Source organism: Bombina bombina, chromosome 4 (assembly GCF_027579735.1).
Source record: "Bombina bombina isolate aBomBom1 chromosome 4, aBomBom1.pri, whole genome shotgun sequence".
Taxonomy (NCBI): domain Eukaryota; kingdom Metazoa; phylum Chordata; class Amphibia; order Anura; family Bombinatoridae; genus Bombina; species Bombina bombina.
The window spans coordinates 548094521-548118599 of record NC_069502.1 but is presented as its reverse complement, the minus strand read 5'-3'; the positions used below and the strand labels follow the sequence as shown (position 1 = coordinate 548118599).

General features: G+C 40.2%; 1 protein-coding gene across 1 annotated transcript in view; it reads left to right on the top strand.

The window, feature by feature from the left end:
- The window catches only part of SNAP91 (synaptosome associated protein 91), a 466999-nt gene that overhangs the window by 370496 nt on the left and 72424 nt on the right, over positions 1-24079 (top strand). Inside the window, exon 23 of the mRNA XM_053710488.1 lies at positions 1108-1260. Coding sequence (XP_053566463.1) covers positions 1108-1260 — 153 coding nt within the window. The remainder of the gene's footprint in view (positions 1-1107; positions 1261-24079) is intronic.

The window sequence follows — 24079 nt, the reverse complement described above, 5'->3', positions numbered from 1 at the left end:
CCTCAACTAGAGCTAAATTACACAAAAAGTGGGCAAAATAAATAATTAAAGTTTATCCAAAGTTGTTTCAATACACCTAACTTAACATTTTATAATAAAATCTAAAGCTATTTACTCTTATTTTAACATTAACAGTGTTGTATAGACAGTATTACTTTTTGTGCATTCCTAAGAAAAACTGGAATAAAATAACACCATAGGCAGCCTGTGGTGTTTCTTTATCTTCAAATCAATATTTGTGCAACACCATTAGCATACATCTGTGATGCTGTAAAAATCAGAGTTAAAAAAATATAGCACAAATTTCTAGCTTTTAGCCTTTTGTGACTTTTTTTTGTAACGATAGCTGACCAAGTTGTATCCATTGGCAGGAGGGGAAGTCCTTTTTTTTGGTCAAAAAATGACTTGCTACATCAATATAGAGTAGCTTTATAATTTTACTATCGTTCCCCGTTGACAGATGCTAATGTTATTAAACTTTTCAGAATTTTATGAAAACTAAGAGCTGTAAATTCACTTCATATAGAAAGATTTTTGATTTGTACATTCAATTTTACATACAACATTTAAAAAATTATGAAATTAGCTTGCTGATTTCTGCAACTTTTCATAATTGGGTAGATATATTTTCTTCTTCATGCCAGCTGAATAGTATTAGTCTGTGTTTAGCTTTCCTTGTGTGTATTTTAAACTTTTTTTAATGCTGCTTGTTTTGTAATTTTAAAGTTCAATGCTTTTCCTTTCATCTGGACGATAAATATTTTGAAACTAAAATTCAATTTTCTAAGATACATCTGTTTAAATGAAAGCTGATGTTCATGTAAATATGATGTTAATATGCTCCCAGAAATCTTTTATAGACCATTGTGTAATAACACAATTACAGCAGTTTCTAGACTTTCAATGTAGGTTAGTTTCATTTAGCGTTTCCAATTTTCTCATCTTATGATATTATTACCAAACCTGCTAAAGTAGTATCTTTTTCAGTTATTAGAGATATGGCTACATCCCTAACAAGCCCAGATTAAAGGAGATAGCATTTGTTAGGCCACTATTAAAGTGTAATGTTTTTTATTTACATATCATACACTTTTGTCAATTTTGAAGGATTTGGAGGCGCATTTATGGCCACTTCATCATCACCAATCACTCCAGCTCAGAATAACATAATCCAACCTACTTTTGAGACCGCATTTGGAGCAAACCAACCAACTACCACCACCGCTGCTGCTACTGGTGGAAGCACTTTTGATTCTTCAGGTGAGTTAAACAAATGTTACTTTTAACTAATAATTCCTGATATTTATGTTCCATTTTAGTCCGTTCACATATTCATTCAAATATATTTTTTAATTAAAAATGATATAAAATATAAGCAAAGCTTAGAATAAACTCTGGAGTTTAGTTATGTAAGATCTGTCTGAATTATAGAAGGTAAATTTCGTCTTTTCTGTTCCTCTAAATGCAAAGCCACTTTCAAAGAATAAATTACTTTAGTTTGTTTCTGTCTTTCGTTTCTGTCTTTCTTTCCATTTTTCATTTTTTTTTCTTGAGTGAAATTTTTTCCGAAGGCTTTTTTTTTTCATTTTGCTTTAAAGAGACATTAAACACAAATTATTAGATGCATAACAATGTTCCTTAATATCTGAGAAGAAATTTACAATTAATAATGCAGCTTTGTGAAATGAGCATATTATTTAGTTGTTGTTTTTTTTTGTTAACTGATCTTGCTGACCCGCAGAACAAAATAACCCATGCTAACCAATCACAAACTAATATGCTGGTATATCATTAACGCTGTTTGCACATGTGCAGTTAAGGAAAGAGACTGGTGTAGCCCATTTTATTCCCTTAAGGTGGTTTAGCACTGATTGAGCTTAGTTCATTAGTAAAAAAAAACCTCAGACTAGTCTTCTACTTACAAAGAGAAAACTCAGTTACGGATTACAATTGTAGTTAGTAACTACTAGTATCCCGACAGTACTGTGGCTAAGTTATCAGAGTTCAAGAGTACTTTTCTGCAGGGTGTAGGGCGTGACTTTACGAACATATGTGTATACCAATAAACAAATGTCCCCACTGCTGCCCAAACGAGCTACCTTGTTACCGGAACAAATAGAGGCTCTGCGATGCACAGATAAACAGTTTACCTTCTCCAAGTGCTCGTCTGTCCACCGGTTCAGCTCGCTTGGCGTCCTTGTAGGTGAATTCAAAATTCGCAGCATCGCTTCTGCCCGCCTCTGGGCATGCGCTGGCTCCTATTGGCTGATTGGTTCCGTCACTCACCCAGAACCGCTCGGCTGCATGGATCCAACCACGTACTCCACCAATAACTGAAGGGATACTGCACACACCTCCCCACAGCGGTAACTCCAGGAAGACTGGCCAAAATAGCAAAATTAGAAAACAAAGATCCTGGAGGTACTAAAAAAGCGTCTTTATTGAAAACAAACAAGAAAAAGTAGCAACCAGGTGTGGCACTGAATGGCTAATTCAGTGCCACACCTGGTTGCTACTTTTTCTTGTTTGTTTGTGTGCCATCATGATTTTAAATATTTTTCAATAAAGACGCTTTTTTAGTACCTCCAGGATCTTCGTTTCCTAATTTTGCTAGTCTTCTACTTATGAAGAAAACATTAGTACTCCATCCAATTAAACTTTGTATTTATTAGAAACATTGAAACATCCAACACAGGATCAGCTCAATGAATGTAGAACACTGCATGCCAGGAAGGCTTACGCTTGCCGGTGTTCTGGTAAGATGGCGAACTTTGGAAAACAGCGAACCATATCACTTCCTGTGACGTTACATCGGCTGTTTCACAAATTTTATGTGTAGCGCGAATGCGTGCCAGCGGCATCACATACCTGGCCTCATACGTCACTGGTACAATATTTAGAGCTGTGAAATTCCGGGACCCTTTCTAGAGCGCATGTGTGGGATTTTGTATCAGAAATGGTGTGCACATGGAAAGCCGTTTCTTCGTCTCCCTTGCAATATTCGGAACTCCCCCCCCCCCACTGCAACTACTCCCATTACTACTACTACTTTAATGCTGAGTCTCTGTGCTCGTGCACGAGAAACAGCCCCCCCCCCCATCCCAGTGAAAAGCTGCATTGGACCAGCAGAAGAGGCAGTGGCGATAGCCCAGTGGTGGTGGGGGGGGGCTGTTTCTCGTGCACGAGCACGGAGACTCGGCTTTAGAGTAGTAGTAGTAATGGGAGTAGTTGCAGTGGGGGGCGGAGTTCTGAAAATTGCAGAGGAGCCGAAGAAATAGCTTTCCATGAGCGCACTATTTCTGATACAAAACCCACGCATGCGCTCTAGAAAGGGTCCCAGAATTTCACAGTTCTAAATATTGTACCAGTGACGCATGCGGCCAGGTATGGGATGACGCTGGCACCCATGCGCATTACGTCCAAAATTTGTGAAACAGCTGATGTAACGTCACAGGAAGTGACATGGTTCGCTGTTTGCCATCTTACCAGAACACCGGTTGTATTGCCGTACTCATATCCTATTATACCAGGCATGCAGCTGTGATTTAAATAGTCAAACAACAACTGCTATTGGGTAAAATACTTTTTAAAAAGAAATGCTTAAACACGTCTTTACTACTACCAATATTAAACGATCTTATCATGTTGTTGTAAAGTTATACAGTTCCAAAATTACTACACAACTATATGTATTAGTGTTCAGATTGACTGTAATGTATTCAAATGTATTTATATTATTTGTTTAATTTTACTTACTTTAAATAAATAAGTCAAATCCCCTCTCTATAATAAATAACATTATTGCACTTATGAGCAATCCATTCAAATCAATATTTTGTAATATCACTTTAAAAATTACAATGTAATCCACATATTTATGTTTTTATATGCTAATACAGGGAACTTAGGGTATCAACATCAAGGACCAAAGTCACAATTGACAAATGGCATATACAAGCTGAAAACACATATCTAAAAAATGTTTCATTATTGCAAATAATTAATCAAATCATACTGTGAATTTAAACCATGTGGCACCCTAGTCTTTTTAGTTTAAAGATCTTTTATTTAAACACCTATCACCTCCTCTTTTGGGATTTGGGATCCTTTTAATTGCACACCATGAAAAGTTGTCAGCTTTTCTGGCATGAACCCTCACAAAGTGCACAATGATATTTTTGCCTTCCCTATATTGATAGTTGAAAGATGTTCTCTAATTCTAAAATTGACATCCCTTGTGGTGAGTCCTATATATTGCAAGTGACAGGACTCACAATTTAATAAATAACAAAATCTGATGTGCAATTGAGGCATTGTTTTATAGGAACAACTTAAAAAAAATAAGGTAAAAGACTTCTGTGACGTTCACATATTCGCATGGTCGACATTGATTATGTCCACATTTAAACATTGCTTTGTGGGTGTGCCATGATTAACTCTCATTTAATTTTGGGAGTTGTGATGGTGAAAAATAATTGGCAATGTTCTTAGCTTTCCTATAAGAAAATCTCAATCTTTTATCAACCAATTCTGTTAGACCATCATCTGAGTTAACACCACAAAAATGTTTGCAGACAAAATTGTACACCTCCCAAAATTGGGCACTGTAGTTATTGACACAGTTTTTTTTTCTATCATTGGTATTTATCAACAATTTGTCTCTGTGTATTGTCAACCTCCCTTATTGCTTAAAAAATTGTTGAATCGGATTAACCCATATCTCACAATCTTTTAGTCAAAAGTATTAACAGATTCCCTACATTTGATGTTGAGGACAAATAATTTATTATATCTTGGAATTCTGTTTTTTTTCTGAATGTTGAAATATATAACTGTTATCATAAAGGACATTGCCAAATTACAATCTGAACTGAATAAGAGGAGTGTGGAGACTGATTTTCCATCTTTTGATATCCTGCAACAAAAGCAGTAGCTGAAGCTAAAAGCTCTATCGTAGAGAACAAGCACTTTAAATACTTATGTGCTAAATCAGACTATAGTCTTGATTCTGTGTATATTTGAAATAAAAAACAGAGGTAGGTGTATAGAAGTCAACAACAGCGTCCAAATAGATCCTCTTGAAATAGGAGAAGATGCAGACAAAAGCAAAATAAACTAACTAAACGGGTTACATTTTCAGATAGCGAGATAGGCTCCTCAGAGGGGACTGTCTCTTCTAGTGGAGCAGACGTAGAGTCACCAGCACTATATGTATTTTATAAACCTTTAATAGGAATCATATAAAACAGCAAAGTTTCAGGGTTTTAACCCCTTAGTCATGCTAATGATACAAACACGTCATACTATTTGTATACACAATTCTTGGCGCCAAACTGACCTCACAGGGTCCTATGTCTCCACCTAATGGTCATTTTCAATAATAACCTTTCAAAGTAGTGTAACGTGCAAAGTATCTAATATTAAAAACATATAAGGATACAAAATGACAGATATGAAAAATATCACAGTACTATGGCTCTTATTGACCACTTTTGTGTAACACACACATCCAATAGATATATCACCAAATATCTATAAGTTATCCTTTGTTAGTTATACAACCCTTTGGGTACTTACATTTATAATCTAAATTCTTCTTGCCACCTCAATTGACTTATGACATGTCCATTTTCTAAAAAATGTTTAGATAAGGGGGCTTCTAGATTTTTCCTCCTGATGTTCAAACGGTGTTGGCTGAGTTTCTCTCTGATCTTTTGGGTAGTTTCTCCTAAATAATCTAGGGAGCACGGACACAAACTATAGTGTAAATACATTCATTAATCTAATAGAAAATGAGGTGCAACAGCTAAAAGAAAAAGTTAAACATAATAATAGGGATAAACAAAAATGATTTAAGAACACACAAGCAAATTTCACTAAGGTAGATCATGCTGCATTGAAATCATTAAAAAGCAATAGAAATATTGTTCTTAAAGGGGCAGATAAGGGCGGAGCTACCGTCATTCTGGATAAACACTATTACATTAATGAGATAAAGGAACAGCTGTATGACCCCTTTACCTATAAAAAAATTGAAGATAACCCAGTGTTTAAGATCCAAAAGGAGATTAAACATATTTTGAATCAGTCGGTTGAATATGGGATAATTGATAAAAAAATTAGCTCAATACCTTTGTTGAAAATCCAAGAAATGCCATTTTTTATACTGTCCCAAAGATACACAAAGATCCCACTAGACCCCCGGGGAGACCAATTGTTTCTTGTATAGAGTCTATTTACACAAATATTTTGAAATATTTGGACAAACTTTTGCAACCAGAGGTAGCCAATATGGCCAGCTACTTGAAAGACACAGGACATTTCCTGACCAAGGTCAAGGAATTGGAATTCCCTTCGAATAGATACCTGCTATTCACCATGGATGTCAAGAGCCTTTATACATCTATCAAGCATGAGACAGGCATTGCTATAATTAACAAGATTCTCATGGTGAATGGCAGGTATTCTATAGCTCAATGTCAATTTTTTGAAAGATTGAGTTTGATTCTGTATTGGAATTTCTTTCTTTTTCAGGAGGAATGGTTTGTACAGATAAAGGGCACAGCAATGGGTTCCAACGTTGCCCCACCATACGCCAACCTATATATGAATGAATTTGAGGAAAGACTCGTCTATGAAAATGAACTGTTCAAAACCTATGGCGCTATATGGTGGCGCTACATCGACGATGTGTTTGGCGTATGGTGGGGCAGCGAGGGAACCCTTACTAAGTTTGTAGATGAGCTTAATTCCATGGTGAGTGGCCTACAATTTACAGTAACCTATAGTGAGGAATCAGTTACATTTTTAGATACCAAGGTCTCCAAAGGAGCTAATGTGTTAAACATAGACCTATATTCTAAAGAAACTGATAAAAACACCCTGTTGCAATATGATAGATTCCACCCTAAACCACTTATAGAATCTTTACCCAAAAGCCAACTTATTAGAGTGCAAAGGATAGTTAGTGATGAAGAACAAAGGGAAAGGAGATTACAAGAAATGGCTATGAAATTCATAAAAAGAGGTTATCCTCAGGATTTAATCAGGAATAAAATTAGAGAGATACAGAACCCTACACCAAAGGAAAATAAAAATAATGGAAAGAATAGACTAATATTTGCCTCTCAACACAATCCATATAGCAACATTATCAATAAGGCTATAAGAAAAAATTGGCATGTACTTAAAGATTGCAATCAAAACATAGATTTATTTAAAGAGCCTCCTTTGATGGCTTATAGGAGGGTTAGGAACATACGAGATCATTTAGTGAGATCCGACATGGGACCCAGTAATGGGGAAAAACAGTCCCATATAGGAATCAAAAGATTTGGTAACTATCCCTGCCTAAATTGCGCAAGTTGTAATTCCATCATCAAAGGACCAAATTTCTTTCACCCTCAGAATGGGAGACGTTATAATATTGAGGGCTATCATACATGCAATAGCAGTTTTGTAGTGTATTTAATCAAGTGTCCGTGCTCCCTAGTTTATTTAGGAGAAACTACCCAAAAGATCAGAGAGAGACTCAGCCAACACCGTTCGAACACCAGGAGGAAAAATCTAGAAGCCCCCTTATCTAAACATTTTTTAGAAAATGGACATGCCATAAGTCAATTGAGGTGGCAAGTAATAGAACAGGTTAAGACACCCAGAAATGGAATGAATAGAGAAAAGCTACTTAAACAGCAAGAGATGTGGTGGATACACAGATTTGAGACACTCATCCCAAAAGGCCTAAATAGGGATTTTGATTTTGCCTGTTCTATAGGAATGTATACACATCTAGATACTTTTGTATCCTAAATACGAGACATGCATATTCTAGTCTATTTACAAAAAAATCTAATATACTTTATACATTTTCTAAATAATTAACAAGTTGATATTGGTTCTTTTTTAAGAAGAATTTAGATTAGAACTTTAAGTACCCAAAGGGTTGTATAACTAACAACGGATAACTTATAGATTTTAGGTGATGTATATATTGGATGTGTGTGTTACACAAAAGTGGTCAATAAGAGCCATAGTACTGTGATACATTTCATATAATCTGTCATTTTGTATCCTTATATGTTTTTAATATTAGATACTTTGCACGTTACACTACTTTGAAAGGTTATTATTGAAAATGACCATTAGGTGGAGCCATAGGACCCTGTGAGGCCAGTTTGGCGCTAAGAATTGTGTATAAAAATAGTATGAAGTGTTTGTATCATTAGCATGACTAAGGGGTTAAAACACTGAAACGTTGCTGTTTTATATGATTCCTATTAAAGGTTTATAAAATACATATAGTGCTGGTGACTCTACGTCTGTTACAATTAACCCAGGGATACTGCAGTTATACAAAAGCAAAACAGTAAAAGGGCGCTTACGTTCCTGAGATGGGTCAGAGGTGGTGTGAAGAGAAGCCGGTTGCTCTATTGAGCCGGAAGTAATGCCAAAGGGATCTGTGACATGAATGGAATAGATCCTCCTTCCTTGTGCGTTTGTGAGAGCAAGTGCTCCCCGTGATGTCAGGATGTGTCTCTGCCAATCACATCCAAGAGAAAAAAGCTGCAACAAAAAGAACAGACACAGGCGCAGCCCGATTCAAGTGTAGCAAGTTTTAATGTGAGTAAATGCACATAGACAAATGGCTACTTACAAGATAAAATGTTTTAAAAGGCATTCAAACATAGATCTCAGACTGTGGTTCCACTGGTGCAAAGAGGAAATCCAACATGCGATAATCCGCCCCAGCCGTAGTGAAAAACCAAGTGTGGTAATTGCTGTGGGATGAACCTCCGTTGTAAAGCAGAATCAAGCAGTCTGTATGGAACACCTCAGAATATCAGTCTCTACCCGTTTCGTCTGAGGACGCTCAGACTTTTTCAAGAGATAAGAAATAGTGGGCTCCAACCGGCCTGTGTTTTCTTTATGGTAATACTGTTGCGGTCTAGCACACTAGAGGTGAAAAACACACCCACTTATCAAAATATATTGCAATATATTGCCGTTACTCAACGTTCCTGAGATGGGTCAGAGGTGGTGTGAAGAGAATCCGGTTGCTCTATTGAGCCGGAAGTAATGCCAAAGGGATCTGTGACATGAATGGAATAGATCCTCCTTCCTTTTGCGGTTGTGAGAGAGCGCGCTGCCCGCGATGTCAGGATGTGTCTTCGCCAATCACATCCAAGAGAAAAAAGGGTAGGCAGGGTAGTAAATTGGAATGTCGACTACTCAAGATCGCAACGCCCACTGCAGAATGTGCCAATCAAGCATTTGGATACACCGCAGCCCCAGTGTATCCAAATGTTTGATACTGCAGTTTGATACTGCAGTTATATCCTGTCACTCGTGCACTTTTTCAGTAACAGCAGTGCTGATATCCCACTAACATTGAAGTATATCTTCTAGTGGAGCGGTGGACTACATTAGAAATATGTGAATTTTGAAAAATGCAGTAACTACTAGTTAAAGTTCAGCCCCAGAACTGAGTAAGAAGACCAATTAGAGATCTCTAATGATCACACAAAATCAACAGGACTCAAAATACCAAACTTCAGGACAGACGGTTTTTCATTCAACTAGTACTACCCCTAAACTTGAAGGTGATCAATGTATGTTAAATCAGATTGTTCCCATAGGTACTAGCAAGCCCAAAGGGGAGGGAAGAAGCAGAATCCAGACAGATACCAATTGAGGGTCCTCAGCATAATAAATGTATCTAACTTTCAATTTACTATGCAACATGAAAATTTAGAATTTTTCCCCTACCTTTAGCTTTGATGTTTTCCAGACAATTTTGGACATAAGTTGTCATCACTTTACACAAGCATTTCAAGGACTCAGGTAAACGGTTAAATGATACCAACCAGGCGCGTATCCTAGATGTTATTTAGGAAGTTTGTTTTCACGAGTCTTGTGAAATCCTTGCATTAAAACAATTAGCTAGGGCTGGTAGAGACTAAGGATGATTTGGATTTTCAACATAGTATTTGAAGTCTCCATCAGCCATCCACATGCTATCCCATTCAGACCAGGGGACCAATTTTGGAGTTGTTTTTTCAGAGAGTGGAAAGAGATTTGGTCCTACTATAGCAGAATCAGCAACCCACACGGCGCAATCTATCCAGGGAAGAGAAACCGGCTTTGGTTAAGCTACAGAATAATAAGGAACTGGTTAAGGGTGGGTCAGTGTTTCTTTTTAATAGGATGGACTATTTTAAGGATGCATTAAGATAACTTAATAATCTGCATAATTATATCAAATTGGAGCAAGACCCACATATGCATTTTAAAGAGAGTTGAGGTATTTATTGGACATTAGCCTATGATGTCAATATTTCATCATTTACCAAAAGTTCATAAGTCATTGACCAATGACCAAGGAAGACCCTTTGTGAGTTGTATAGGCTCACTTTTTGAACCTCTATTGCAATGGTTGGATGAGATATTGCAAATCTTTGTGCAAACACTACCAAGCTTTTTACAAGATACTAAGCATGTTTTGAAAATCATGGATGGTACGCCATGGTCCTCACTTTCTACTTGGCTTACCATAGATGTTATTGCACTGTATTCATCAATACAGCATTATTTGGGTTTGAAAGCTATCAAATATTTCTTGCGTTATTATTCCAATATTTCTAGACAGTTCCAGTCATACATACTAGAGGTGCTTTTATTTTTTTTTCAAAAGAAAAAGCCATAACCAGACAAAACATATTAAAACTATCTTCCTTTTTGATAATGTTTGAAACATTCACCAAAGAGAGGGCATAATCTTACACATTTCACGCTGCAACAGAGCCCTAAGTCATATTACTATGCGCTCTGTTGCAGTACGAAACTCGTAAGATTATGGCCACTCTCTGGTGCATGTTTTAAACTTTTCAATAAAGGAACATAGTATCTCTTGTCCGGCTGCAGCTTTTTCTTTTGAATTGTCCGCTATAGCAGTTTGTCTGCTGCTTTGAGCCAGCACCACACAGCTTCAGTTTTCGTGGATAATTTCCTTTTTTGACTTTACATGCACACTGGAGTTTTGAGCTTTCTTTTCTTTTATATAATTTTTTTTTTTGATAGTGAGTTTTTTTTTTTTATCTCCAGAGAAAGCTATGGGGCGACGTTTCCCCCTCCTATGCCATCCTATGCATGGGTTGGTGGGAGCTGTCCTACATCTTACGAGATTCCAACTCCTTCAGACAATATATTTCAGTCTATAAACAGATTAAAGACCATCTTCTTTTGATTTGGCAAGTCAGTTTGGAACAAACTCACTGATTGTGATAATTGGATACATGCCAATGATTTAGGTTTGCATTTTACATTTGAGTTTGGCAAAAGATCTATTAATTTTTTTAGATCTTACACTGGAATGACAACAGAATGGAAAAATTGCTATAAGGGTATACCGCAAACCCATCTCTGGAAATACACTTTTGAGGGTTAATAGTTGCCATCCCAAAAATGTTTCACATGCATTAGCAAAAAGAGTCAATTTACACGTGTTAAACGGAATTGCACTAATCAGTCTGCTTATGAACAGGAGGCTGTACCTTTGACTAAAAGATTGAGTTGTAGGAGTTACTCTGATTCAACAATTTCCAAAGCATGAAGGGAGGTTAACAATACACAAAGAGACAATCTACTGTTGGTAGATACAAAGGTTAGAAAACTAAAAAATAAAACAATTTGATGGAGTAACCTTTGCCACTAGCTACCGTGCCCAATTTTGGGAGGTTTGCAGTATTGTCCACAAACATTTTGCGGTGTTGACTGCAGATGATGTTTTTACAGAATTGGTTAATAAAAGATTGAGATGTTCTTATAGGAAAGATGACCATTGCCAATTATGTTTCACCACCACATCTTACAAAACTAAATGAGTCAATAATGGCTGACCCACAAAGGAATGTTTAAATGTGGACAGATGTCTTTTCAAAGTATATATTTGTATGTCTCAGTGCAATAATCTTATTTATTATAGAAAGAGAATTTGACTTTTATTATTTAAATTAAATAAAATGAAACCTAATAATATAAATACATTTCTATATATTGCAGTCAATCTGGGTTCGTCCCAGTTTATTAAATTCCAATCAGACAATATAACGTTGATTGCCTACATCAGCCATCAGGCTGGAACAAGAAGTCCTTTAGCGATGAGATACTAGAGTGGGCAGAGATTCGCAGCTGTACGCTGTCAACAATCCACACTCTGGGTGTGGACAACTGGGAAGCGGACTTCCTCAGCAGGCAATCTTTTCACCCAGGGGAATGGTCTCTCCACCCAGAGGTATTTGCAGACATACGCCTCAATACCAAGCTATCCAGGTATGGGTCGAGGTTGAGGGATCCTCAGGCAGAACTGATAGATGCCCTAGCAGTGCCATGGAGTTTCAGGCTCATATCTTTTTCCTCCATTACAGCTTCTCCCTCGTGTGGTGGCCCGCATCAAGTAGGAGCGAGCACCAGTGATTCTGATTGCTCCATCGTGGCCGCGAAGGACGTGGTTTGCGGATCTGGTGAGGGTATCCTCATCTCCTCAATGGAGGTTACCTTGTCGCAGAGATCTGCTGATACCGGGTCCCTTCGTATTGCAAAATCTAGATTCTCTGAGGCTGACGAGAGGGTTTTCTGAGAGTGTTATCGACATTCTGATTCAAGCTCGTAAGCCAGTTACTAGTCGTATCTATCATAAAATGTGGATGACTTACTTGTACTGGTGTGAAGTGCATGGCTTTTCCTGGCATAAGGTTAAAGGGACACTGTAACCAAAATTTTTCTTTCGTGATTCAGATTGAGCATGAAATTTTAAGCAACTTTCTAATTTACTCCTATTTTCAATTTTTCTTCATTCTCTTGCTATCATTATTTGAAAAAGAAGGCATCTAAGCTTTTTTTTGGTTTCAGTACTCTGGACAGCACTTTTTATTGGTGGATGAATTTATCCACCAATCAGCAAGGACAACCCAGGTTGTTCACCAAAAATGGTCCGGCATCTAAACTTACATTCTTGCATTTCAAATAAAGATACCAAGAGAATGAAGAAAATTTGATAATAGGAGTAAATTAGAAAGTTGCTTAAAATGTCATGCTCAATCTGAATCGCGAAAGAAAATTTTTGGTTACAGTATCCTTTTAAGGTTGACAGAATTTTTTGTTTTTTCCAGGGTGGACTGAAGAAGGGTCTATCTGCTTGTTCCCTGAAGGGACAGATATCAGCCCTGTCGGTGTTACTGCACAGAGGATTTTCCGGATGTGCAGTCCTTCGTTAAGGTTCTGACTAGGATCAGACCTGTGTTTAGATCTGGGGCTCCGCCTTGGAGCCTCAATCTTGTTCTTTGTGTTTTGCAGCATGCTCCGTTTGAGCCTAGGCATACTGTTGACATTAAATTGTTATCGTGGAAGGTTATTTTTTTGTTGGCTATTGCCTCTGCGCACAGAGTTTCTGAGATTTCTGCTTTGCAATGTGACCCCCCCTTATCTTGTTTTCCATGCTGATAAGGCGGTTTTACATACTAAATTAGGGTTCCTCCCTCAGGTGGTGTCTGATCGTAACATTAATCAAGAGATTGTTATTCCTTCTTTGTGTTCTAACCCTTCTTCAGCAAAGGAATGTTTGCTTCATAATTTAGATGTGGTTCGTGCCTTGAAGTTTTATCTTCAGGCTACTAAGGAGTTCAGACAATCTTCCTCTTTGTTTGTCATCTATTTGGGGAAGCGTAGAGGGCAGAAGGCTATGACGACTTCCCTATCTTTTTGGTTGAGGAGTATCATCCTCTTAGCTTATGAGACAGCGAGACAAAAGCCTCCTGAGAGGATAATGGCTCATTCTACTAGAGCAGTGGATTCCTCCTGGGCTTTTAAGAACAAAGCCTCTATGGATCAGATTTGTAAGGCGGCTACCTGGTCCTCCTTATACACTTTTTCTAAATATTTACAAGTTTGATGTGTTTGCTTTGGCCAAAGCAGCTTTCGGGAGAAAAGTTTTGCAGGCTGTGGTGCCCTCAGACTAGGGTCCGCCTCTCTTTTGTTCCCTCCTGTTATTCCTTCAGTGTCCTCTGGAGCTGGGGTATAGTTTTCCCAACAGTAAGGAATGAAGTTGTGGACTCTCCCTGCCTTATGGAAGGAAAACCTAATTTATGCTTACCAGATAAATTCCTTTCCTTCCTGGCAGGGAGAGTCCACGACCCCGCCTGTAAAAAAAAAATAAAAAAATTTGTTGGGCGTCTCCCTTTTTATATTTTTTCTGGCACCTTCATACCCTGATGTTTTTCCTACTTTTCCTTGTTCCCTTGGCAGAATGACTGGGCGGATAGTGGAATTAGGAGGGATGTTTAAGCCTTTGGCTGGGGTGTCTTTGCCTCTTCCTGGTGGCCAGGTGTTGTATTTCCCAACAGTAAGGAATGAAGTTGTGGACTCCCTGTCAGGAAGGAAAGGAATTTATCTGGTAAGCATAATTTATATTTTTAATTCTGTTATTCTGGCTCAAGAACTAGCTGTGGCTCCTAACCTAGACAACATATTAGTTCAGGCTCCATCTTTAGCAGTCGCTCATACAGAGAAACTACTTTTTGGTTTCTTTGCAGTGATGGCTGGAAGGTCAATGTGGACAAAAGTTCTCTCACGCCTTGAGAGTTATTGACTCAATGGCAATGAAGCTCTTTCTAACTGACCAACGCAAACTCGGGCTTCAGTATGCTTGTCAGAAACTTCAAGGACCAGTAGATTTGCATAATCAAAATCATGTCTTTTTCTACTCCATTATCATGTGCCCGCAATCAGCTAATCAAAAATGCTTATATTCTGTGAATTCTTGCACATGCTTAGTAGGAGCTGGTGACTCAAAAAGTGTAAATATAAAAAGTCTGTGCACATTTACCGGTATGGGGAGCAGTTTGGGGTCATCTGAGGGCTCAGGGTGTTTGGTCTCCTCAGGAGGCAACATTCCTGGAGCTCAGTGCAATCTTAAATGCTTTAAAGGCGTGGCCCCTTCTTCGCTTAGTCACATTTCTCTGTTTTAAATCAGACAACATAACTAATGTGGGGTACATGAATCGGGTAAGTACACCCAGTTCCCTAGCAATGCAAGAGGTACCTCAAATTCTGGACTGGGCAGAGATACATCAGTGCACCATCTCGTCCATTCACATTGCAGGGGTTAACAACTGGGAAGCAGATTATCTGAGTCAGTAGGTGCTACAATCAGGGGAATGGTCGTTCAACCATGATGCATTTGATCAGTTGCAGGGGGCTTTAGAGATAGATCTGACATCTCGTCTAGATCACAAACTGTTGAGTTATGGGTCGAGATCAAGAGATCCTCAGGCAGAACCAAAAGATGCTTTAGCTGCCCCTTGTAGGTATCATCTAGTTTATCTGTTTACTCCAATTGTTGTTCTTCAGAGATTGGTGGGGCAAATCAAACAGGAGAATATTTCAGCCATCCTGATAGCTCCAGCGTGGCCCTGAAGGACTTGGTACACTGAACTAGTGCAGATGTCCAGTATCCCTCCGTGGCGTCTTCCTCAGCATCCAGATCTTCTAATACTAGGTCTATTCTTTTATCAAAATCTGCAATTTCTCAGTTTAACTGCTTGGAGATTGAATGGTTGATTCTTTTTCAGAGAGGCTTCTCTGATTCTGTGATTAAAACATTAATACAGGCTGGCAAACCCGTAACAAGAAATATTTATCATAGTAAGGTGTGGAAGATATATCTTTCTTGGTGATTTGATACGGGTTATTCTTGGCATTCTGTGAGAATTCCCCGTATTCTTCTATTTCATCAGGAAAATCTAGATTAGGGCTTGTCGGCCAGTTCTATCAAGGGCCAGATTTCTGCACTTTCTGTTTCATTTCACAGGAAGTTAGCACATATTTCTGATATTCAGTCCTTTGTTCAGGTTCTGGTTAGAATCAGACCTGGAATCAGGCCGAATTCTCTTCCATGTAGTCTTAATTGAACCAATGCATTCATTGGACATAAAGTTGCTCTGTGGCTAAAGTCTTTGTCTGTGGACATGACCTCTAAGTCGAGGCTGTTGTACTTGCCTTTTCAAGGAAAGATCTTGTTCGGTCCAGGATTGGATTCGATCATATCCACGGTTATGGGAGGCAAGAGCGCTTTCTTCCCGCAAGATAAGAAGGCAAGCTAAGAAGGAAAAACCTAAAGGATCTACCTTTCGTCCCTTTCGTGTGGACAAGGCCCAGCTCCAGCAGCCCTCGGCTAAAACTGACAAGTCCAAGGGAAATTGGAAACCGGATCATTATTGGAACAAGTCTAAACAGAGCAAGAAGCTTGCCGAGAGAAAATTGGCATGAAGATGCGGCCCCTTACCGGTCTCCGGGAAAAGTAGGGGGCAGATTATCTCTCTTCTCAGAAGCCTGGTTGCAGGACGTTCAGGATCCTTGGGTTCTGGACGTTGTTGCCCAGGGTTACAGGATAGGGTACAGATCCCATCCGCCCAGGGGCAGATTTCTCCTGTCAAACCTGTCTTCAAGACCAGAAAAGAGAGAAGCCTTTCTAGAATGTTTGAGAGATCTGTCCTCTCTAGGTGTTATCGTACCAGTACCCCAAGCAGAGAGGGGTCTAGGGTACTATGCAAATCTTTTTGTGGTTACAAAGAAGGAGGGCACGTTCCTCCCGATTCTGGGCCTAAAGTGTTTAAACAAGTTTGAGTGTTCCATCGTTAAAAATGAAAACGATCAGATCTATTCTGCCCCTAGTTCAAGAGGGACAGGTCATGACAACTATAGACTTGAAGGATGCTTACCTTCATGTGCCAATTCACAGGGACCACTTCAAGTTCCTAAGATTTGCGTTTCTGGACCAACACTTCCAGTTTGTGGCCCTTCCCTTTGGTCTGGCAAAGGCCCAGAGAGTCTTCACAAAGGTTCTGGGGGCGCTACTGGAGGTGTCATTGCTGTGGCGCTTAGCTGGACGACATCCTAGTCCAGGCGCCGTCGCTCAGTCTCGTACAGGATTATTAGAGGGTGCTTCTTCTTTTTCTCCAATCTCACGGTTGATAGTTCAACTCTTGTCTTGCCCTTCAGTCCTCCTCAAGCCCCTCGGTAGCACAGTGTATGGAGGTGATCACACTCCTGGTCTCCAGCATAGCCGTCATTCCATTCGCCAGGTTCCATCTCAGACCGCTTCAATTATGCATGTTGAGACAGTGGAATGGCGATCATTCAGATCTAAAAAGAGAGAGAGATGCACTCAGCTGAGACAGAGCAAAAGCTAGAAAAACTTCCGTGCCTGTTCATTTTAGGGTGCAACTCAGGGTGCATACTCTTTTAGCACACTATGCCCCTTCACAGAGAAAAAATATTCTGTAGCATATCAGTCTGACCCTGCCCAATGACAGTCCAGCACCAAAATACCAGGCAATTCTTCTCTGAACAAGAGATACAAAACAACCCCAGACAATCGTTTCGGCCTTCTGTGGGCCTCGTCAGTGAGGTCCACGTCTGGTTTCCCCTTTTACTCTTAGGGAGACCCAAGAGCAATTTGCATAAATATAAAGAGAGAGAGATGCACTCAGCTGAGACAGAACAAAAGCTAGAAAAACTTCCGTGCCTGTTCATTTTAGGGTGCCACTCAGGGTGCATACTCTTTTAGCACACTATGCCCCTTCACAGAGAAAAAAATATCCTGTATCATATCAGTCTGACCCTGCCCAATGACAGTCCAGCACCGAAATACCAGGCAATTTTTCTCTGAACAAGAGAAACAACAACCCCAGACTCTCTGTGAAGGGGCATAGTGTGCTAAAAGAGTATGCACCCTGAGTGGCACCCTAAAATGAACAGGCACGGAAGTTTTTCTAGCTTTTGTTTTGTCTCAGCTGAGTGCATCTCTCTCTTTTTATATTTATGCAAATTGCTCTTGGATCCCCCTAAGAGTAAAAGGGGAAACCAGACGTGGACTCTTTGCACACATGCCCTTAGAGAGATGCGACTGCACCTCACTGACGAGGCCCACAGAAGGCCGAAATGATTGTCTGGGGTTGTTGTTTCTCTTGTTCAGAGAATAATTGCCTGGTATTTCAGTGCTGGACTGTCATTGGGCAGGGTCAGACTGATATGCTACAGGATATTTTTTCTCTGTGAAGGGGCATAGTGTGCTAAAAGAGTATGCACCCTGAATGGCACCCTAAAATGAACAGGCAAGGAAGTTTTTCTAGCTTTTGTCTCAGCTGAGTGCATCTCTCTCTTTTTATGATCATTCAGATCTGTCACAGCAGATATCCATGGATGCTCGTACTGAGAGATTGTGACCACAGACGCGAGTCTAGCAGGATGGGGAGCTGTTTGGGGTGCCAGGATGGTACAAAGAAAATGGTCCCAGGAGGAGTCTCTCCCCCCGATAAATATTCTGGAACTCTGAGCAATCTACAATGCTCTGAAGGCATGGCCTCCAGACCGACAGCATAACCGCGGTGGCCTACATCAACCATCAGGGGGGTGCGTGGAGTTCCCTAGCCATGAGGGAGGTGTCTCAGATATTGGAGTCCCACAGCTGCTCGCTCTCATTCCAGGTGTGGACAACTGGGAAGCGGACTTTCTCAGTAGGCAATCCTTCCATCCGGTTGAATGGGCTCTTCACCCTGAAGGGTTGGCGGAGATTTGTCTCAGGTGGGGGATGCCAGTGATAGATCTCATGGCGTCCAGACTCAATTGCAAGCTACCCCGTTACAAGTCGAGGTCCAGGGATCCTAAGACAGAGCTGATAGATGCTTTGGCGGTGCCTTGGGGATTTAGCCTAGCTTACATTTTTCAACCGTTACCACTTCTACCTCTTGTAGTGGCTCGCATCAAACAGGAGCGAGCCTCGGCCATTCTGATTACTCCATCTTGGCCGCAGAGGACGTGGTTTGCGGATTTGGTGGGGATGTCATCCTCTCCGCCGTGGAGGTTACCCTGTCGCAAGGATCTGCTGGAACAGGGCCCTTTTCAACATCAAAATCTAGATTCTCTGAGGCTGACTGCATGGAGCTTGAACGTCTAGTCTTGGCCGAGAGGCTTTTCTGAAAGTGTGATCGATTCTCTAAATCAGGCAAGGTAGCCAGTCACTCGTCGCATCTACCATAAGGTGTGGAGTACTTACTTGTCCTGGTGTGAGAAGCATGGATATCCTTGGCATAAGGTGAAGGTATAAAGGCATAAAGCCCTGGTAAGACCTCACCTTGAGTTTGGAGTGCAGTTCTGGGGACCGATTGCTAAAAAAGATATTGCAGAACTAGAAAAAGTTCAGAGAAGGGCCACAAAGCTAATAAGGGGATTGGAGAAATTAACCTATGAGGAGAGGCTAGCCAAACTGGGTCTGTTCTCTTTAGAAAAAAGGCGCTTGAGAGGTGACATGATTACTTTATATAAATATATTCAAGGCCCATATACAGAGATGGCAGAAGCTCTTTTTATTCCAAGAAAATTGGTTCTGACAAGAGGTCATAATTTAAGGTTGGAGGAAAGGAGATTTAATCTCCTGCAACGGAAACGTTTTTTCACTGTAAGAGCAATAAAATTGTGGAACTCATTACCAAAGGAGGTAGTGAATGCCAATACCATAGATACATTTAAAAATAGTCTGGATAAATTTCTGTATATAAACAAAATTCATGGATATGATTGCTAGTATTAAATGGGTCACATTTTAATGGGGTTATTTAAGCTTAACTGGAGCTTTTTGTAAGTATTTTAGATTTGTATAGGTTGAACTCGATGGACTTCAGTCTTTTTTCAACCTTATCTACTATGTTACTTATCTACTATGTATCCAGGATTCTGTCTTTTCTCCAAGCCGGCTTGGAGAAGGGTCTTGCCACCAGTTCCTTAAAGGGACAGATTTCGGCATTATCAGTCTTGTTGCATAGGAGACTCGCTGAGTTCCTGACATCCACACTTTTGTTCAGGCTCTGTCTAGAATCAGGCCTGTCTTTAGACAGTCTGCTCCCCCATGGAGCTTAAACTTGGTTCTTAAGGTATTGCACAGGGCTCTGTTTGAGCATATGCATTCCATTGACATTAAGATTTTCCTGTTGACCATTGCATAGGCATGCAGAGTATCTGAGCTGGCTGCATTGCATTGTGAGCCTCCTTATCTGTTTTTTTTACGCTGATAAGGCGGTGCTTCACACTGGTTTGGGGTTTCTTCCCAAGGTGGTGTCTAACCGTAACATCAATCAGGAAATAGTGGTTCCTTCCTTGTGCCCCAACCCTTCTTCTTCCAAGGAGAGGTTACTTCATAATCTGGATATGGTTCGTGCCCTGAAGTTCTATCTTCAGGCTATGAAGGATTACAGACAGTCTTCATCTCTTTTTGTGATATATTCAGGGAAGCGCAAGGGGCAGAAAGCCTCTTCTACTTCTTGGTCCTTTTGGTTGAGGAGCTTGATTTGCTTGATCTATGAGACAGTGGAACATAAGCCTCCTCAGAGGCTCACGGTTCATTCAACTAGAGCTGTGGCTTCGTCTTGGGCCTTCACGAATTAGGCCTCTATGGAGCAAATTTGTAAGGCGGCTACCTGGTCCTCCTTACACACTTTTGCAAAGTTTTACAAATTTGACGTTTTTGCTTCTGTGAAAGCGGTTTATGAGAGACAGGTTTTGCAGGCGGTGGTGTCCTCAGATTAGGGTCCGCCTTTTCCCTCCCGGTTTCATTCAGTATCCTCTAAAGCTTGGGTATATGTTCCCAACAGTAATGAATGAAGTTGTAGACTCTCCTACCCTTTAGATGGAAAACATAAATTATGCTTGATCATTTCATTTCCATCGAGGGGAGGAGAGTCCACGGCTCCCGCCCGTATCTCCAATGGGCGGACCTAAATTTAATTTATCTTTTGGCACCATTTATACCCTGATATTTATCCTACTGTTCCTTGTTCCCTCTTCGGCTGGGGTGTCTTTGCCTCCTCCTGGTGGCCAGGTTCTTAATTCCCAACAGTAATAAATGAAGCAGTGGACTCTCCTCCCCTCGACGGAAATGAAATTATCAGGTAAGCATAATTTATGTTTTTATGTTTCTTCCTAATCCAAGCTTTTGGCGTTTCTTTTCAACGACGAGACCTTGTTGGGACTTGGTCTGGCAGAATTATCCTCTGACTTCACGGGGGAAATACCACCCGTCAAGAGAGTAGGCTAACAGAAAGTTTTCCTATTTTTGCAGGATCAGTCATGTCTTTGGGAAGCCAACCAAACTTAGTCCATTCTAAGATTCCTCCTTCTGGATTATCTGCAATCCAGGTATGATGAGAAGCATTCCTTGAACTGGGTTCAGGACCTTTTCTGGGATTGATAGTCCCAGTCTGAGAACGGGATCTAGGTATTTACCTCAAGTTTCTCTGGTTCTGCACTTCAAAGTAGCATCCATTCTCCTTTGCTGCAAGTGGGCTTTTAATAACGAACATAGATCTGAAGGATGTGTATTTATTGTTCCCATGATCGGGATCTTCTCAAGTGTCTGAGTTTCGTCTTCTTAGAAAGACTTTTAGGTCTTGGGATATTGCAAGGGTGCTTTCTTGACAATATATAGTTCAGGTGTCATCCTTCCTTCAAGCAAACTCTCTTTTGGGCGATCGTGTACAATCTACTTTCCCATGTATGGGAAATTAATCTGGAGCAGAGTTCCCTTGTTCCATCCACAAGGGGGATTTTTTTTTTTGGAGGACCTTAATAGATTATCTCATCTCTATCTAGGAGAAGATTCTATCAGAGGTCAGCTAATCAAGGATTTATTCCTTTTCCTCTCTCTACTGTCTGGCCAACAGCAAGCTCTAATAGTCCAGTTGACAGCTTAACTATCTGGCAACCAGAGGGTTGAGATTTTGAATCTAGCTGCAGTTGATTTTCCCTTCACTTTTCAGTGACTCTATGATTGGAGAGAATTGGTCTGATGGACATCATTCCCTTTTTTGCTATTTTCCATGCAATGGAGATCATTCTGATCTGTGTCAGGAGATAGATCTAGATCAATCATCAAAAAAACTTTCTCCCGTGGTGGTTTTTCAGGAGTGTCTGTCTCAGGGCGCGTGCTTCTGGAGACATTTCTGGGTGATGTGACCATGGACGCCAGCCTGCTGGGCTGGGAAGCAGTCTGGGACTTATTTAAGGCATGGAAGTGTCTGCTTTCCTCTTTAACATCTTGGAGTTGAAAGAGATTTACAATGTTCTTAGGGCTTGGCCTCAGTCGTCCTTAGCTTGGTTCCAGTCGGACAAAGTCACATCAGTGGCTTACATCAGTGGCTGTGCTGTCTAAGGCACTGGATTAAACCTCAAGTTTCCTTGGAGGTGTGGGTTCGGATCCCACCACTCCAGAATCCAGTTAACCTATGCGGTGCCTGGACATTATTTAATCCAGAGGAACTCGGAGTTCCTTAGTCATAGGAGGTGACTTGGATTGTCTGTGGGCGGAAGCTCACGATTGCTGTTTATCATCCACTTTCCAGGGGTGGACAACTGGGAATCAGATTTCTGAACAGACAGATATTTCATCCGGGGAGTGGGACTCTCCATCCGGAGGTGTTCTACGGGTAAACCCTCAAATGGGGGGTTTCCGGAGTTGGCTTTTGAGGGCGTTTTGGCAGAACGCCAAGTTTCCAAGATACGGTTCAAGGTTTAGTGATCCGCAGACCGTTCTGATAGATGTTCTGGTGGCTTTTCCTGGGATTTCAATCTGGCATCCCTATTTTCTCTGTTTGCTTCCTTCCACGAGTCATTGCTTGTGTCAAACAGGAGAGAGCATCAGTATTTCTTATAGCTCCTGCATGGCCTCGCAGGATTGTGTATGCAGACCTAGTGGAGATATCGTCTCTCTCACCTTGGAGATTGCCTCTGAGGAAGGACCTTCTATTTCAGGGTCTTTTCCTTCACCCAAATATCATTTCTCGGAAGCTGACTGCTTGGAGATTTATGTGTAGTGTGATAGGAGCGCCTAAAGGTGGATTCCTGCTGCTAAAAAAGTTCTTCCCTCAAAGAGAACTAAATGGTGGATAAGAAGAAAAAATGGGGTTTATTTAGCAGCGCTAAAAAAAGCTAGGAAATGATGATACCAATCTAATTTATGTTTAATACAATCTATTTTATTTAAAAATTCTTATAACACATAAAAACAACAGCAAATGCTTTTCCTAATTAATAAAGGGACGTCTCCCTTATACAACACTTATAAAAACAGACTAGAACCATATAATCCTAGAATTTCAGGTATAAAGGAATTAATTCTATAGATAACATATGGCAAGCAACAAATTTCTAAGATAAATGGTGAATTAAATATTTAAAAGGCACAAATGTATCAATCCTAATAGCTTTACAGTTCTTCAGTAACAAATTCAGTTATAAAGTTACACAGTTACTTTCCTTGGACATATAATTGGCTCAGGTGTGCTGGATAGTTAAAAAGGCAAAAAACAGCCAATATTCTGATTTAGGTGCCAAAGCAATCGTGGTTAATGGAAATGGTTAATTTAACAGATGAATACCTTGATGTCTTTAAAGTTCAGTTTGCGTGTTTTAAAAAACGTAGTGCAAATTAGTGTAGAGGTACCTTAATCTGTCCTGGTTGCAACCGCTGATTATCTTCACTGTGAGGGATTCACAGACTGTTTGTTCCTGGTGCTTCTGATAAGTCACCTGACCTTCTCTTTGATTCAGAGGTCAGGGGTGATGATCCGTTCTGGTGATGTAGTTATCCTTTTTTTTGTTTTCCTTTCTTCTTATAGCCCAAATATTGTTTTCATCTGGGTTCCCTCAGACTTCTTAAGGTTTGAAGAAATCTTTGGTCAGTGTTTAGCAGTAACACCGTATTCCCTGAAGTTACCAAAGGTAGATTTTAACTTGCAGGGTCAGGAGAAAAGTTTAAAGTTGCAGGGTCACACAGCTTTGTGACAGTAGTAAATGAAGTTTAGTAGAGTGTAGCAGGTCCCATTAAACGCGTTTCACCCTTCTGGGCTTTATCAAGAATTCTTGATAAAGCCCAGAAGGGTGAAACGCGTTTAATGGGACCTGCTACACTCTACTAAACTTCATTTACTACTGTCACAAAGCTGTGTGACCCTGCAACTTTAAACTTTTCTCCTGA